This window comes from Tiliqua scincoides, chromosome 16, assembly GCF_035046505.1.
Source record: "Tiliqua scincoides isolate rTilSci1 chromosome 16, rTilSci1.hap2, whole genome shotgun sequence".
Lineage (NCBI taxonomy): Eukaryota > Metazoa > Chordata > Lepidosauria > Squamata > Scincidae > Tiliqua > Tiliqua scincoides.
In genome coordinates, this window is record NC_089836.1 from 6,339,771 (window position 1) to 6,358,423 (window position 18,653).

At 51.1% G+C, this 18,653-nt stretch overlaps 1 protein-coding gene across 1 annotated transcript in view; it reads left to right on the forward strand.

Moving 5' to 3' along the window:
- GARNL3 (GTPase activating Rap/RanGAP domain like 3) overlaps positions 1–18,653 on the forward strand; it is a 49,696-nt gene that overhangs the window by 2,482 nt on the left and 28,561 nt on the right. Inside the window, exon 2 of the mRNA XM_066610579.1 lies at positions 11,696–11,765. Within this exon, the coding sequence (XP_066466676.1) occupies positions 11,696–11,765 (70 nt within the window). The remainder of the gene's footprint in view (positions 1–11,695; positions 11,766–18,653) is intronic.

Below are 18,653 nucleotides of genomic sequence, written 5' to 3' on the forward strand. Positions count from 1 at the left end.
TTGAAAAGAAAGAGGTGGAGAGGAGTAAGAAATGTGGAGGGGAGCACACTGGAGGGGGGGAGCAGGCACGTCATTGGGTAAGGGGGGAGCATTTGGTAGGCTGCCTTGGGTGTCAGGAGATCTTGGGCCATGCCTGGTCATGGGGCTCCAGTGGGGCAACAAACAACATGTTATCTGTGCTAAGCCTCGTGTCCCAGCCCTAACCCTATCCCTAATCCTCCCTTTGCATCTCAAAAATAAAATATATTCAATATAAATATGCATATATTTGGACACAGATGTCCAGGATTGGGGACGGGACGGGACACAAATCTCCAATGCTGGGACACATTTGACCGGGACGTGATTGTCCAGTCACCAGAAGGCTTACCTGGAGACCATAGTAAGAATTCCTTTCCCACAGTGGAACCTGCAGTTTCCGCCAGACGGGACAGAAGCCGAGACCAGGGAAGCGAGCGAGACCCAAACCTAGTTCAGAGAGTCGTTTCTGCCCTTTTAAGGGCACAGAATACGTTCCATTAAGTGTTGGGGGGGAGAGAAATAAACCTGGAAACAAAAAGATTCAATCTGCCAGGAAGGTATATGGCCTCGGCTCCACTGCAGGGAATGTTTTGCACAGTCCCCGTCCCCCCCCATTCATTTTAAAGGAGGGTTGCACAGTGCATCGGGCCCCCAAATATCTCAAACCCCCCCTTTCCCACTTCTTCACCAACCCAGCCCGGTCCTTCTGTGCTTCCCCAGGGCTCTGTTGGCATTCCCTGGGACCAGGAGCCTGAGCGTGACTTGGTCTGTGATTATGATATGCAAATTATGTTATTTACATCTGTGGTGCAGAAGAGAGAGACCAAAAGGATTAGTGGGTTGGGACACCACCCTTAGCAGGAAAGGCTACAACCTTTGGGGGTCTTCCGTCTAGAAAAAAGGCGCCTGAGGGGGGACATGATTGAGACGTACAACATTATTCAGGGGATGGATAGTGTGAATAGAGAGATGCTCTTTTCCCTCTCGCACAACTCCAGAACCAGGGGACGTCCACTAAAATGGAGCGTTGGGAAGTTAGAACCGACAAACGAAAATATTTCTTTACCCAACGTGTGATTGGCTGTGGAACCCCTTGCCACAGGATGTGATGATGGCATCTGGTCTAGATGCCTTGGAAAGGGGATTGGACACATTGGTGGAGGTAAAGTCCATCATAGGTTACAAGCCATGAAGACCATATGCAACTTCTGAGTTTTAGAGGGGGGGGGGCTATCTGAATGCCAGGTGCAAGGGACTGACAACAGGATACAGGTCTCTTGTGGTCTTGCGTGCTCCCAGAGGCATCTGGTGGGCCACTGTGAGACACAGGCAGCTGGACTCGGTGGGCCTTTGGCCTGATCCAGCAGGGCTCTTATGTTCCTATGTTTTTGCAAGCATAGGGGCTTGGTGCTGTCAACAGCAGCGATGCCACCACAAACCTCCTGCGTGCTGCAAAGGGAAGTATTCTTGGGTGTGTACTGGCTGGGCCAATGCAACTTGCTCCCACCCTGTGAGTACTGCAGAAGCGATCTAGAACACACCCAGTGCGTTTTGCTGACTGATCAAGGGCAGCCTGGCTCTCATAAGAGAATCTGCCCATTGAGGAAAGTCTGGTGAACTTCAGAGGAACCCAGGACTTTCGACATGTTTTGAAAACCAGATCGGACCGCCCCCCCCCCCGTGGCCTTATGACAGGATGGGGCCACAGAGCATGACTGAGCACGTACTTGGCATGTAGGAAGTCCAGGTTCAATCTCTGGCAGCAAGTAGGGCTGGGAAAGACCCCATCAGAAACCCTGGAGAGATGCTGCCAGTCAGTGTTCAACAATGCTGAGCTAGATGGACCAGGGGTATGACTCAGGTTGGCAGGTTCATCTGATTGGGGTCACTTGGTACTCGTGAATGCTGTGGTTTCCATCAACCACATCATTCCCCTCCAGATGTGTGCCAGCGCGGCTGGTTGGTCGACTACGGTGGCTTTTTGATCAGATGGCGGCCTTCTGATTGACCAGGCCGAGCCCAGCTCCGCCAGGCGCCTGGCCAGCCTTTTCTCCGAGCCGTGCTGTGCTTCTGTGTACGCCGTGCCAGCTCTGTGATGCGGTTTCTCTCTCCGCTGCATTGTACAGGGAGGGAGAGAGAGAGAAAAAAAAAACATTCTTTTCTCCTTCTTGCAGGCGGCCAAGATTGGAAGCCTGGGTTTAAACTCGGCGGCTTGTGCGTCACTGGTGCTTAGCCGTTCCGGATTCTTCCATCCTCCTTTCCCATTAAGAAAAAATAACCCTCCTCCCTTCCCCAGGATGGTTCTTCGTATGAAATGGGCAAGAAATGCTAGCAGCCTGAGCTAAGGGAGGAAGCTTCTGCAGCTTTAGAAATCAGAATTTCTTCTTCCCCCTATGCCTTTCTACATTGGTTCATTTCCTTTTTGCAGCCTCGAACGCGGCCACCCAAATGGCACTAGTATCTGGTGCTGATTTTTATTTATTTTTTTAAATCATACAGAGGTTGTTTGTGCACGGTTTTCCAGCCGGACTCAGTCATAAATAGACAGCAACGTTTAGGCCGAGATATGAAAGCCTTTCCCCCTCATTCAGCGTTTCTCAAACCGTGGGTCAGGACCCACTTGGTGGGGTGGGACCTAGTATCTGGTGGGTCCTGCAGAACCTCCTATGAAAATACAGGCGATGGAAAGATCAGAGAACTCCTTGCCTCAAGCCCTGGGGCTATTCAAAAATCAGGTCACTGCTAAGTAAAACCTGGAAGTTAGCAGTTTTCTCTGGTGTTTTTTTTCCCAAGTCTGTCAATGGCAGGTAGTGGGGGCAGGCGAAGGCCGGGTCACAGAACTAAGCCCCTCAATCTTTTTCATTAGGGTATGAGAAATGGATTGAGTTGTGTGTTTTTTTGGCAAATAAATAAATAAAATATTGTAAACAAATACATAAAAATATTGTACCTTTCTAGATTGCTTTTTTAAAAAAGTCTCGTAAAGCTAGGTGGGTCCCGATAGAGTGTCATTCTTTAAAAGTGGGTCCCTGTGCTAACCAGTTTGAGAACCACTGCCCTTATTGAATTCAGAGGGGGTGGGGTCTTCTTAGCCAATCCACTTTGGTAGAATGGGAGCTGCTTGGGGTCCAGGGTGCTTTTATGGATGCTTGGGGGTCAAGGGTGCTTTTACAGATGCTGCATGGGGAGATGGATCAATCCGGGATCATGCCCCACTTCTCTCCATTTCTGGACTGCCCTTCCTCCAAGGAGCTCAGGGTGGTGTGCATAATTTCTCCCCTCCTTGTGTCCTCAACCCTGTGAGGTAGGCGAGGCTGAGAGAGTGACTAGCACCAGGTCACCCAAGAAGCTTAATGGCCCAAGGGGGGATTTGAACTGGGATCTTCCAGGTCTAACTCCCAGACCTCTACACTACATCACCCTGGCTCAAAGCTAAGAATTGCTTTAGCCTGTTTCTGCCCAGCCCACAGGTGTACACATTTGATCCCTTTTGCGCATATGCAACATTGGGCCGAAATGGCTTAAGGCGAAGCCATAGTTCACAACATCAAATGTCAATTTCATAACAATATACTATCAATCACCCACTTTTAAGTTTAGGACAGCCATTTTCAACCACTGTGCCATGGCACACTGGTGTGCCACGAGTGGTTCACAGGTGTGCCACAGGAATTTGGGGGAAAGTCATTTATTAATAGGGCCAATGGGAGATGTGAGCCCCCACTGGCTACATGGTATGCCTTGTCAATTGTCAAAAACCTGATGGTGTGCCTTGACCATTTTAATGCCTTGTCAGTGTGCCATGAGATGAAAAAGATTGAAAATCACTGGTTTAGGATGTGCCAGAGCCTCTGCATTTTTCAGATGGGCCACAAGAGGGGAATAGAGAGCACCTCCTTATCACCTCCTTTGTGATAAGGCTTTGTACAGTACTGTATTTATTCCTGATTTTGGAAGGAATAAAAGGAGAGACCCTTTCTTTCTTTTTCTGGGGCTGAGAGTGAAAACTTCTAGGAGGTGGAAAGTGAGACAGGAGCAGAGTCTGGCTTTTTCCTTTTCTTTTCCCCAAAGCCTTGATTCCTGGAAGGAGCAACACAATTTTAAAATCTTCCTCTCCTTTGATTTGGTGGGAACAAATATGAATAAATGCAGCTAAAATATTTTGAGTGGAGTCTCCTAGGAAAGGAAGTTGGACTCTGTGACTAATCGACATACTGATCTAGTAGAGTCCCTGGCAATATGTCATTTGTGTGTGTGTGTGCCTGTCACAGGGTTGGGCAAGCTGCCTTTTCCTTTAAGGGGTTTTAAACTGGTTGCTTGGCAGAAGACCTGAGATCGTTCAGGTGTAGTTCTTTAATTCAGAGTATAAAAAGCTGGCTGTGGGTTCACAGGGAAAGAGGACAGGAGAACTGCAGGAGGAAGGAAGCTGGGGTTAGCAGCCCTTGCATGGGAACATGCTGGAAGAAGTATTATGTGGCTGGCCTATAATGCTGGTAACTCTTAGTCTCCTATTAAGTTTGCTTACCTTTCTTATTTTGGTCTATTACTGTAAATGCATGTAGTAATGTTTATAGAGCCACTAGTGCTCCCTAAAGAGTAACCTTTTCTAAAATAATAAACTCCTATTTTGAAGATTAAGTGCAACACATTTTATTGACCAAGGGAATGTACTTCAAAAGAAATATGGTATTATAAGCAGACCACATTATCCTCAAGGGTTAGGTGGTTAGGCTGGTGGAAGAGGGTGTGGGTTGCATCCTGCCAGGGTTTGGGCATTCCCCCTAATCTCTCCCTTAGGTGATAATTGTGACAACCCCCTTTGTATTTGTAGGAAGGACCCTCTGGGGGTGCAGTGTCTCTCTGCTGGAGACTGGGGGCCCAGTGGAAAAGATGTAGCTGTTTTTCCATTTATATATTGGGGGGGGGCTTCCAAGGCCATCCTTGGAATCTACTAAATGAGGAACTGTTCTGGGTCAGGAGAATAAGAAACTGCTGGCAATACTACAGTGGGTGGATAGCTCAGTAGACTCACAGGCTGGGCCACTCTAGCCTACCACTCTCCCCCCACACTTTCTCTTCCACTTTGTTCCCCTTTTCCTTTTGAAATCCAGGGACCAAGTGGGAAGGTGCTGGCTGTCGGGTTACCAGATGGGGGCGGGAGACAGCAGGATGTCTTGGGCTCGCCACGAGCCTGCTACTCCAGCAGCTCTGACTTGGCACACCAATAGCACCCTCCAGGAGAAAACACTCACCCTAACATATGTAATTGAAGGAGCATCTGTTCCCAGAGCTCCTGCTGTGTCCTTGGAGACCTGTTGGGTAAGCCACATTCCTCTGAAGTCCCCATAACCCGTGTATTGAAGCTCCAATTTAAATCACAGGGGGAAAGAGACGGTTCATGCTGTGTTTTAATTAGCATCCTCTCTGTTCCTTCCAACAAGCCCTTTCTTTAAAATCTCGTGCAAGCAAAACACTCCTGTGCCTCTCAAGAATTGCCATTGTGTCCCTTGGGCCCCCCACCCTTGCCTTTCCCTTCCTTGTCTGAAAGAAATGGCGCTATTTTGGGAGAGAAAACCCATAAATTATAGGATGATGACAATTCCAGGGTTGTTCCTTAATTTTATGGAGCTGCCTTGCTTTCTGGCCATGACAAGGAGTCCTGCGGGGATCAGGCAAACAGGCCGGCTAGCCTGGTGTTTCTGTGGCAAGCAGCAGCTTACCAGATGCCTCTGGGCAGCTCCCCAAGCCAGGCATGACGCAGGATGCCCAACCTGCCTGTTGGCATCCCCAGCATTTGGCACTCATAGGTCTGCCACCCTCTGAAAATGGAGGTTCTTAGTTAGTCACCATTGCCAGACAGAACTTTCACAGACGTTTGGGTCTTTAAAAACCACCTTGCACTCTTGTGGCAGGGTGTTCCACAGGTTGAAAAGCCACCTTGCGCTCTTGCGGCAGTGAGTTCCACAGGTTTAATTTCAGTGCAGCAGCAGCCCTTGCTGTGCCTTGAGCCAACAGCTACTCAGTGTCACTGTGAGGTGCCAACTGCACATCCCTGTGTGTCTGCTTAGAAGGAAGTCCCACAGCTGGGTGTCTTTTCTAGTGGCTGTTTGCTGGTATCTCTTCTGCATCTGGGGAGGTTGTGAGGCCTTCTGGGTCAGGGAGCCACCATTTGATTTTGTTTTGTGACCCTTGTGGTAGTGTTTTGGAAGCTCTGCGGGGCAGCTTCCTATCCTTGGGTGGACTACAAATCCCAGCGAGCACCGCGCCCGAGGGGCGGGGAAGGCGGGCCTTTCTGCCCCAGCGACGTTTGGCTGTGTGGTCTCCGGGCGGGGAGACGAAGGAATGAGGCAGCAAGCCGGGCAGGCTCACGAGGCGTTTCTGTGGGCCCTCGAGGCGGCTCGCTGATTGGTTGCCGAGCTGTGGGGGGCGTGCCCGCGAGGAGAATCCGCGAAGGCGATTGGCTGGAGCGGGCGGGGAGCCCGCTGTCTCCGTGAGGGGAATGTTGGCTGAGGCGCCGAGTCGACCCCCGGAGCGGAGCCCGAGCGCCGCTGGCCAGAGCCGGAGGGATGAGCCCCGGGGAGCGCCACGGAGATGGAGCCCAGCAGCGCCGACGGGGTCTGCCCCCGCCTCCTCAGCGACGCGAAACGGTAACTAACGGTCAGCGCCTCGGTAGGAGGGGGCGGGGCTACCCAGTGAACGGAGTTAGCAAGGGGCGTGGCCTTCTGTTTGGGGCGTGGCTACAGGTGGCCACGCCCCATCTCTTTTTTCCCCTCAGGTGCCTGACCTGTTGGAAAGGCACAAATTCAACTGGGGGCGTGTTTTCTGTTTTGGGGGCGTGGCTACGGGTTGCCACCCCCCCTCTGATGCCTGTCCTGCTGGTAAGGCACAAGTTCAACTAGGGCGTGGTTTCTGTTTGGGGCGTGGCTACAGGTTGCCACACCCCTCCTCTGGTGTCTGACCTGCTGGAAAGGCACAAGTTCAACAGGGCGTGGCTTCTGTTTGGGGGCGTGGCTACAGGCTGTCTCTGGATGCCATGTGCACAGAGTTGAGGGTGCAGGTCTCTGGTGTGCTCCCACCCAGAGGCATCTGGTGGGCCACCACGAGATCCAGGTGGGCCCTGGGCCTGATCCAGCAGGGCTCTTTTTTCTGTGCTAGAGGCCATGTAGTCCGACCCGCTGCTCGATGTGGGCAGCCAGTGCCACGTCTCTGCCAGGTGAACGGTGCCCATAGCACAACCCATGAACTCAGATCTTTGCCTAGATGCTCCAATGTATAAGCTGGGCTAGAAATTCTCTTGGTTTGCTTGTGCCTGTGGAACTCGGTGCCACAAGATGTGGCGCCGACCCTAGCTTGGCTGGATGGCATTTAAAAAACGGACTCAAACTTTCATGACATCTGCCTGATCCAAATGACCACCTGGCTTGGTGACCAGATGGGTGGCGTGTCCTCCCTGCTCAGTCTGCACTGCTAGAGCCCTTGAGAAGAGGGAGCCAATGCTGATGGGAGGAGGGCAGCTCAGTTTGACCACAGGCTTCTGAAAACTCTTTCCAGCAGAAGGGAAAAAGAGCTGTCCTGGGTGGGTGAGTGGCAGCAGTGTCGCTTAGTGGCCCAGCTTTGGGCTGGATCGTGCCCATGCCTTCCAGACCCTGGCCAGCCAAGCCAGACTGCAAGAGAACCCATGTCTGGAACTTGCATTGTGTTGCGTTCTTAACCAGGCAGAAACTTTTCCCGCCAAGCTGACATAATCAGTTTACCAGGTGAGCTGCTTTCTGCCACAATTCTCTCTTTAGTGTTGGGGCTGGAAAAAGCATCTCGGGAACTCCTCCTCTTGGGATGCTAGACAGGAAAAGGACCCACACACACCCTTGCTCTCCACAGACCCAGAGAGCTGCAGTGTTTGTGCTGGAGGTGGTATTGGAGGGGGACAGTATATCGCGCCTTGGTATCCCTTCTCCCCAAATAGCCTCCACTTGCAGTCACCAGCTTCTTTACTTGGTGCCTTTTAGGGGAGCTTTTTCTGCAGACAGCCTGTCCAGACCGTGCCAGTTTCCACCGTTCCCTGCTGAACAAGGAAGGTCTTGAGCAGGATTTTATTGGGGTCCTGCCCAGGAGCTGGGGTTTGCAGAGATTGTGGTTTATTGTTCAAGCAGCTTTGCCCTTCTCTGCATTGGACAAGGAGAAGCTGGGCAGGGCCTCTCCAAGCCTCTGGGTCCCGCTTTGTGGCTCCAGCCCTGCCCAGCATCTCACAGCTGGGGGAAAAGCCCCAGTGGTAGGGCCCAGCTTCTGGGAAAGACCGCTGCCTGGAGCCCTGGAGAAGGGCAACAAGGCGTTTTGGCCACACTGGGGGGTTTGGAAGTGGCACGGAGGGCTGTCCTGTGTACACGTTGTTGTTAGAATTGCCTTCATCATTTTGATTTTGGTTCAGTTTTTTAATAAAAGAAGCAACTTTGCATTCCATTCTTTTTGGGGACCGTGTGCCCTTCGCTGCTTACTCCCCCTTCCCTTTTTCCCCCCAGCACTCATTTTTGAATGGAAAGTTGCCTGCCTCTTTCTCTCACTGATGGTCCACTCCTTTAGACCTGTGCTGCTGCTCCCATACAGGGCACACGCAAGCCCAGCCTCTGTCTCAACATGTCGGTGCCCTTCTTGCCTGCATATTTGTGCCAGCCATACGCCTGGGAGTCAGGCTGCCCCATCTGAGCAGGAGCCCCCAGTATCAGTGTGCATGAACATGGGTGAATGCCTGAGGGCCAAGCTGTTTCTCCACAGATGGTGAGTTGTCAGTGGGCCGGATCAGAGGCTTTTGCAGGCTGCACTCAGCCCCTGAACCTACCTGTGTGCACACTGCAGGTGAGAGAAAACAGTGTTCCAGGACAGCACCTCCCCTTCTGTGAAGTGAACCCCTGCTTAGCCGTCTTCTGAGGAACTCCAGGTTCCCCTAGAACAAAACCGCTTCTGTTGGAAGCCAACTTCCTCCTCTGCATGGGCTCCTCTGTCATGCGCTGTGCAGAACGTGTGCATGAAAATCACGGCATGCCACTGACACAGGGGCCCTTTACATGTTGGGAGGGGAGGAAGCTAAACTCGGAGAAGGATTCAATTTAAACCACAACAGGATGTGTGAACCTCGGTCTGGCGCTGTCCGTGGTCTCCTAACAGCCACCCCTCCGCCTGCCATTTCGTTGCCTCTTCTGGAGCGATGCCACCTTCTTTCGGAGACGGGTGGCAGCCAAAAGGCCCCTCTACCGCCTCGATGGCAGCTCTTGTGCTTAAGATTCCACCCGCAAGCTCGCTGATAATAGAAGTCCGTCCAGCCAGAATTATTTCTCCGCTGGTTTCTGTGGCAACTGCAGCACACCCATCCTCAGAATTAGATTTCAGGAAGAAAGTTCACCAAGACGAGAAAAAAAGAAAAAAAAACCTGGCTTTTCTTGGATATACTGAAGCAAAAAAAGCTCACCACTCTACCCTCTCTGTTCCTCTTTCATCCAGTCATCTCCTGTATCTAGGAAATCAGAAGGAGGTTTCTCACAAAAAGATGATGGCCACAATCCAGACTGGGGCAACTCTCAAATACCTTGCATTTGGCTGTCATGTGAATTAAGTTTGGGCCCCTGTGCTATGCATACTGACTTGGGAGTGAGTTCCTTTGACCTCAGTGGGACTTGCTTCTGAGCACAGGACTGTGCTGTTAGCGATAGCTAAATGAATGGTGCGCACAGAAGGGGCGTTGTTCTTGGGTGACACTGTTGGTTGGTGACAGGCACTGTGCACAAGGGTTTGATTCCTGGCAGCATCTCTTCAACCCCTGACCAAAGCCCTGGTTAGCCAGAAGAGACTGCCCTGAGCTGGCTGGATCACTGACTCAGCATAAGGTGATATATGCAGGGATCATGGGGATGATTCATGGCTTGGTGACAGAGCACAGTTATGGCACCTTGAAGGCCCCGGGTTCAAATCCTTGACACCCCCCAGGCAGGCTGGGCAAGGCTCCTTGTTGCTTCTCAGAGTAGACAGTACCAAACTAGATGGATCAAGTTTTTGGCAAAACGGTTGATCTCGGGTTTGGCTGTTGACATGTCCTTTTTTCTTTCACCTGTGATAATTTCTGGAAACTTAATATGTTGAAGAGATGCTACCGTGTTTGTGGCTGTGCAGATGGGTGCAGAATGTGGGAGGTGGCCGTTGGGGGGGGGAGGCCTCCATGACACCTCCTGCTTCCCGCATCTCGCCAGCAGGCCTTCCCAGTCTCATTGTACAGCCTGTTCATAGCTGTTGTCTTCTCCTAGTTGGCACAGGGAGCAGCCCACTGAAAGGGAGACCGCGGCCAACAGGCCTAGAGTCCAGGCCAGGCTGAGTGTGTAGCCAAGTGGGGTAGGCGAGGATGGGTGGATCTCGATCAGGGCAGCCACTTGCTTGGGAACCGAGAAGCCAGAGTTGAATGCGGAGTGAGGAGAGCACTTTGGGAGTTCGAGTGGAGTGCCAGAGCAGCATCTGGAAGGGGCAGGTGGGCCAGCAGCGCTCCCAAGCATCTGATAGCTGAGGTTCCCATCACTCTTACAGCCCAAATGGTTTCTTCTTTTCAGGGCATGAAAGAATAAGGCACCCTTGGAGAAGCTGCCCCATTGTGCTTCTGCACAAGCTGCTGTTCTGGGTACCTTTCCTGGTTTGGAGGAGAGGGGAGCGTAGCTCATTGATAGCAGGCAGAAGGTCTCAGGTTGAGTCCCTGGCAGCATCTTCACATTTTGGCCTTTGTCTGAAACCCTGGAGAGCTGCCGCCAGTCAGTATAGATGATTCTGAGCTATGTGAGTCAATGCATTGATGAACGCGGGTAACTTTCTTGGGTCAAGGAGACTTGCGCAGAGTGGCTACGGGCAACCTCTTCCAAGGGCAGATAATTTTGTTGCGTTGGCACTGCTTGGGACCCCATAGAGTGCCATGAACAGCAGCAATAATACAAAATTAATAAGACGGAGACACACCACATCTCTTCCAAAGGTTCATGAAGTTCCTCCTTGGGAAACTTTTTTTCATTTGTCGTGGAGAAACACGCAAAGGTCGTTCGTGTTCTGGGTTGCAAGTTCAGAGCTGGAGGGGGAATAGCCACGTCCCCCTCCTTTGCTTCCTCCCCAAATTTGCAGGCACCCTCACCTCAATGCAAACATCCTTAAAAGAAAGTTTAATTGCAGCTGGGCTTGAACCCAAGCTGCTTTTGCGGAGGGAGGTGGCTGGCTTGCTGTCTCTCTCCCCCCCCCCCCACCCCGCATTTTAAGCCTGCTGCAGAATTTCTCTTCCCTTTTTGGTCAGACAGGGAGCGAGAGCGAGCCGCTCAAATTGAATTACAAGCCACCGTCTGCCTTGGCCCCTCCTGTATCGATCATTACACCGGGATTAAATATTTAATTGAATTGTAGCTTTTTTGCCTTCCAATCAGGGGGTTGGTGGCGGCTCTGCTCTCCTCTCTTGCTCTCTCCCCCCCCCCTTTTTCCAGAAAGCCAGTCTCTGCAATGGCTGCGAGAGACCAAGTGTGTTTCTAGGAGGGTCCCCTGCAGCCCTGGAGCTCAGTGCTGCAAAATCTCCCTCGGCACCGGCTGCAAGGGGAGGGCGATTTCTTTTCCCCAGCGCTCGAGGGGCCAGTTAGCTATGTCTACTGATGAAGCACTTCTATTCCAGCTCTGTCTCCGAGGACCTGGGCTGTAGACGTGGGGAGTTCAGCCGGAAACATTATGGATCGGTAGAGCTGGTAAGTTTTGATTTTATTCAATATATATATTTGTCCTAAAGCACAGCCCATTCTGTCCATCCAAAAGATTCTTCTGACCTGCTCAGGGGTGGGGTGGGGGGGCTCACCACAACTGAGCTTCCCAGTTCCTGGCTGGCTCTCTTCCTTTCCCATGACGATTGCCAAGTCTTCAAAATACCCCAGGCTTCTGCCTGCCCACCCCACCCCCCAGCTGTCTGCTCTGCATTGGATTTAGGATTTTGCTCCTGCAGGTCCCTTTAACAAATGATGGTTTAAAAGATCTGGTTTTTCTGGCAATGATTTTGCCCCATTTGCAACCAAGGTGCATACGGACCTCCAGCTGTGCTCAGGCGAACCTTGAGGTCAGTGTGAAGAACAGAAATTGAGAATTGAGGACTGTTCCCCCACCCCCAAAGCACCTTCCTGAATAAATCTGTGAGCCTTTAAGGTTGCGCCAAGGCTCTGTGTGGTGTTTTTTTCTTTTTTTGCATGGGAGGGTAACAAATCTGGGCTGTGTGTTGGTGGGAATGGGAGGGGAAGACAAGGCTGGTCTCCTCTCCCCTCCCCTCCCCACACACCTTGCCATTTTTTCCAAAAATCCCACTGCTCCCATGCCTCTCTTACACCGCCCTGCCCCTGCTGTTTCAGCTTTCCGTGCACCGGTGGAATGTTTTTGACTTTTGAATGGAGGCTGAAGTGAACCGCTGGCACATATAGAGAGCAATGATCGAGTCCGGATGCTGCTTCTCATTGGATTATCAGAATGGGGTTGTGCAAGTTGTCTGTGGAGGGGGGTGGAACCCCCTCTTTTTGACGGTATCGCAATGGCAAGCTTTCCATAGGATGGAACTACTGGCTCTTCAGTGTTCATTCAGGGCTCTGCACCTGGGGGATGTCTGTAAGCAGTGCTGTGGCAAGGAGACCTAATCAATGTCTCTCTCTCTCTCTCTCTCTGTATGTGTTTGTGTGTGCGTGTAAGAAATCTGCTGCAGTTGAGGCTGGTGATTCAATAACTGACCCAATCGGAAGACACTCTGGTGCCTCTTTCTCCTGGATTCGAGATGCTTGTTAAAAAGAATTACATTGCATCTCTATATTGTCTGCAGTAGGCTGCTTAAGCCTGAATTATTATGTCTTTGGGGTTCCAGGCTAGGTCACTTCATCTCAATGTTCCCTCTGAGGACCAGTTATGGGGTACTGTACTTGACCCCGACCTGGAGTCTGATATCAAGAAGGTCGGCAGTTCAGTTCTTATCTTCCACCCCAACAAGGGCACTGCTTCCTATTTCCCCTCTAGGGGGCTTAAAAAATGTCTTGGGCTTCCTGCTGTGACCTCGTTGATATCGCACCAGCTCTGTGCACAGTGAAGAAGAGGACAGCTCCCTGCCCCCAGAGGCTTACAGTCTATAATTTTTCACAGGGGGGATAACTGAGGAAGGGAAGGAAATGGAGATGGGGTAAACCAGGGTAAGACTGTGTTTTATTTATAGATCCTATTGTGCAACAAGAAGGTTTGTTTTTCTCTCTCTCTAACTGATCTGAGCATTCGTGCTAAGGGGAATAGTCAAACAGCTGGAGAAGATCAAAGCAGTCTACTCTTCTCCCATAAAAACATAAGAAGAGCCCTGCTGGATCAGGCCAAAGGTCCATCTAGTCCAACTTCCTGTATCTTACAGTGGCCCACCAGGTGCCTCGAGGAGCACACAAGACAACAAGAGATCTGCATCGTATTGCCATTCCCCTGCATCTGGCATCCTGAGGTAGCCCACTTCTAAATGAGGAGGTTGCACATACCCATCATGGCTTGTAACCCATGATGGACTTTTCCCCCAGAAATTTGTCCAGTCCCCTTTCAAAGGCATCTAGGCCTGATGGCTGGGGGATAACCCCTGGGGGCTAGGGGATAAGAAGAGGCCCTCGGTTTGGCTGTACTTTTAAGAGGCGACTAAACAGCCACAGGGTAGATGAGACTCGTCAGCCTGGGAAGGCAGTTCATCTGAGAGAAGGAAAACTCTGATCCCAAACCTCCACTGCCTTGTGACTACATAGCTACTTTGTGCTGAGTCGCTTCTGACTCAGCCTTGGTCTGGTGGCCTCTTATCAGTGACCCAACAGGTGTCTTTTGTAACCCTACCCAGAGATGCTTCCAGGGATAGAGCCTACGACCTTCCCTGTGCAAAGCCAATGCTCGGCCACTGAGCTATGGCTGTTGCCAACACAGGTGTGCACCAAAGAAACATTGACAGTTATACAAAAATCTTGCCGAAGGGAGCCCTCATAAGTTCTAGAGAAGTCAGTTTCCCAAGGCCCCTTGGGGCTTTTCTCCAGTGATGCAATCAGCATGCCCCAAAGAGGGAGATGCTGGATTTCTCAGATTCCCTATCATATGACATCTGGAGTATTCGTATGATTCTGGTTACCACATCTCAAAAAGATATAGGAGGACTAGAAAAGGTGTAGAAGAGAGGAACCAAAATGATTAGTGTGCTGGGGCACCTCCCTGATGAGGAAAGGCTACAGTGTTTGGGGATCTTCAGTTTAGAAAGAAGGTTCAGGTGGGGGCATGATTGAAATACAAAATTCTGCATGGGATGGATAGAGGGAAGTTCTTTTCCCCTCTTGCACAACACCAGAACCAGGGGACAAGAGCAGTATTTCTTTACCCAGCATGTTATTAATCTGTGGATCTCCTTGCCGTGGGGTGTGGTGATTGCGTCTGGCCTACTAGAAGCCTTGTAAAGGGAATTGAACAGATTGATGGAGGAAAGGTGCATCACAAGTTACAAGCCACAATAGGTGCATGCAGCCTCCTGCTTTTATCAGTGGGCTATGTGTCTGAAAGCCAGATGCAAGGGAGAAGCAACAGGATGTAGGTCTCTTGTTGTCTTGTGTGTGAGATACAGGAAGCTGGACTAGATGAGGCTTTGGCCTGATCCAGCAGGGCTCTTCTTATGTTCTTATATTCTTATTACAGCCACTGTCTTTGTGATAACTGACTCATGGTGTACTTCTGGCTTAATCAAAGTCACGTCTCTGCTATAACTCGAAACTAAAAGTGAGCCGGCCCAAGTGCCTGGGGTGGAAAATCCAAATGGCTTCTGCCCTCCTAGAAATGTGCAGGTCCCTCCTGGGACATTCCCTAGCTCAGTCATGGGGGGGGGGGAGAGTCTGTATTGTGTGGAGGACCTCCTGGATTCAACTCTAGGCATCTCCAGTTTGGCTGGGAAAGGCGTCTCTGTGTCCAGCACTCCCACAGCTGCTGCCCATCGAGGGAGACCCTACTGGCCTTGGTTTGCCTCTGGCAAGGCTTGGCACAAGTAGCTTCCGCTATGTTCTGAGTAGCCTACTTCTATGGGGCTAACTCAGGGGGGAAGATTGTGACCCACACACCACTTGCTGAATGGAATTTCTCCATCCCCCGGATATGGCAATGACTGGGTCAGAAAGGGGATTAAATGAATTCCTGGAGAAGAAGAGGTTTCTGTGTGGAGCCTCCATGATTGGGGCAGCATATCCCCAAATATTAGATGTCGGGGACCATCAAGAAGGGCAGGCAGTCAGCTCTGTGCCTGGCTCGTGAGCTTCTCGCAGGCATCTCACTGGCTCCTACTGGGAATGGGGCCTGAGGCTATCTGAACCTCTGATCTGTCCAGTGTTGCTGTTTTGGGGTCTGAGCCGTCTTCCTCTCACTCTGCTGCCCTTGAGAGCACCCTAAATTGGTGGCTGCCTCGTCTTGGCTCAGGGCACCAGAGCGCCTCGACTCCTGCTTGCGGCCAAGCAGGCTCTTTGGTGGCCCTCCCTTTTGGCAGGCAGCCACCGTGTCGCAGAGCCAGAGCCTTGCATGTGCGTCTGCTGTTCGGGGGTCCCTTGTGAATCAACAAACCTGGCTTGGGCCGAACAATACGGAGGAAGCCAGTAACCAGAAACACATGCCGCTCTCTTTTTATGAGGGAAGCGTTAATCCTTCATCTTCCAGTGATGTCATGCAGATCTATTTTTGGACACCGAGCGGCTCTCTGCTTGAGGGAGGCAAGGGACTCCGGTGTCTTCGGATTGCGGGGGAACAAAGTATGTCTGCAGGGAGGTTTTTGCTGGTGTCTAGGCTGAGGCCGAAGTGGGGCTCCCGCTCGCCCTTTTGCACACTGAGGGTCTTGGGGAGTGGGGGGGCGGGGGTTCATTCCCTGGCAGCATCCCCTGTATGACTTGGAAAGGTCCTTTTCTGCCTGAAACCCTGGAGAGTCAGCATCGCAGCCATAGGTGTGGCTGCTCAGGCAAGCTGCCAATGGATAGCGGCGTGCCTGGGGAGCTGCAGGGCCCCTGTGGTTTTAGGGCCTTGAGGCAGGGCCAGAGGGAGGGTTGCTAGAGTTTTGGGCTGAAGACTTGGCCAGAGGCCAGGCAATCTGCAGCCTTGTCCAGCTCGACAACATCATCCTTAAGGTGTGGCAACCAGAACTGGACACAGTGTCCCTAGTTGTGACTGCGTCATAGACGTTTTGTACAGGAGCGTGATGATACTTGCATTGGTGAGTCTGTTGTGGAAGCACTCCAGCCGCGTCCACCAACAGCCGCTGCCTCTAAGTGGCCAGTGGCACTTGTGAAATGAAGAAAGCTGGAAAGGAGATTGAACTTTCGGGATTTGAACCTGGGATCTTCTCCGCGCAAAGGAGGACTTGTCTGCTGAACGACAACCTCTCCCTAGCTCTCAGCCTGGCTGTTTCATAAATGTCCCTTTCTGAGTGTTCCCGCCATCTCACGGAGTCCGTGGCACATTTGCCGACAAAGACGCCGCACTGGAAATGAAATATATTTTCCCCAGATGTGTTCAGCATATTGTGGAGGAGGGCAGGGAGGAGTTTTAAGAGCCCTTCCATCAAACGGGTGCCAAATGCATCTTGTGTATTTGCTCTACTAATGGCTTGCTTTCCCCGCTGTTGGCTGCTGAACCCTGAGACAGGGGGAACATGCCAGAGAGACTTGGATCTCCTTGCTCCCCGGGAAATAGACTTTCTCCTCTCGCACAACACCAGAACCAGGGGACAACCGCTAAAATTGAGTGTCAGGGGACTTGGAACAGACAGGTTTTTCTTGACCCACCATGTCAGTAACCTTTTAAACTCCTTGCCACAGGATGTGGTGATGGTGCCTGACCTGAATGCCTTTAAAAAGGGACTGAGCAGGTTGATGGAGGAAAAGTCCTTCGCAGGTTACAAGCCATGATGGGCATGTGCAACCTCCTGGTTCTAGAAGAAGGCTACCTCAGAATGCCTGGGGCAAAGGAGTGGCACCAGGATGCGGGTCTCTTATGGTCTCCCTGAGGCATCTGGTGGGCCACTGTGAGAGAGAGAATGCTGGACGAGATGGGCTTTTGGCCTGATCCAGCAGGGCTTTGCTTATTTTCTTCTAGCATGTGGAATGTAGAGTGATGGTTCTTGAATTCTCCCAAGCAGGATCAAGGTTCTTGTCATCGAGAGACCTGATCCTAAATTTTGGACAATGTGCAGGAAAGAGCTTTCAGGATGACCAAAAAATGGGGCTATAAAAGATATAAGCTATAAAGGGGGATGCTTAGGAGAAGAGCAGCTCTTCCGGGGGGGGGGGTGTTATGATGACTCCGAATTTACAAAACCCGCACAGTTTTCTTGCCTTGGCGTCTTCTAGCTGGACAAAGCCGAGAGTGCAGTCAATTCCAAGGCTCTGTTCTCGCTTTCTGTGGAATTAAAAATATCCCAGGCTTCGGAGGCCTTGGATGCGAGGCCCTGGCGAAATGTCAGGGCATGCTCTACTACCTGGGATTTGTGAAAGAGGCTATATATAGAACCATTAAGAAGGTTTCCTGTTTTATTTATGAGCCGTTCCCGCCCCTCCTCGCGTGGGGCAGTCTCCATTCGAAGCAAGGCTTTGCCGCGTGCTGGAATTCCAATGTGGCTGTTTACAGGGTTTGGGGAGGGGTTTTTTTTTGATAAGGGAGCGTTTTAATAGTCCCAACCAGGTGACTACAGCAGGAAAGGGGAGAGGGGCAACTTGTTCTTGAGTAGCAGGTTGATGCCGTTTTCGTATGCAGATATGTACTGTTCCTTTTTAGAGGTGACCGGCCCCACGTGGTCTGGTTTTGGCAGACACAAAAGACCCCAGCCCCATAGCAAAAATAAACATGGATGAAATTGTCAGAGTTAAATACCCTCCATGTTTCTTTGAGAGTTTTCTTTTGGGGGGGGGGAAGCAATTGTGTATATTTTTTTCCCCAAAGTGGGCCTGTCTCACCTTCCCTCCCCTTCCTCTGTTGACTATATTTTCTAGATGGTATGCTCCTTGGGGCACGGACCTGTTCTCTTGTTCATTATAAAACACCATCTACCATTGGCTATTATATCAGTCAATAATACAGTAGCAATAGTAGTCAGACACAGTTCCTTTTTAATGTTGCTTTTCACTTGGCTTGTTTGTACTCTGGTCACCTCCAAAATGCAACTCATAAACTGAAAGTGGCTGCTGAGAGCCCAACAGTTTTTCCTCCTCCCTTTCAGTCTTGAGGCTAGCCAAGGTTTCAGTATTGCATGTGAAAATGGAGGCTTTTCGCTAACCAGGGTTAGCGCAGTGCATCTTTCTCAAACTCAGTTCTGTCCAGGTTTGTAAACCGTGGTTTGGATTGGTTAGGCGATTGGAGACTTGCCCCCTCTCTTGTGGTGCAAATCTCCTCCTCTTTCATTTCTAGAATCCACTGTGATGCAAGTGCGAGCAGCAGTGTTTTTTTGCTAACCATGTTTGTGAACCCTGCCTTAGGGAAATGGTGGCACGGACAGAGTGCTGCATTGTAGCTGGCTTTAAAAATGAAAGGGAGAAGGAAATTTTATATAGGAGAAGGGGTAAGGGAGGCTGGATTCCACTCCT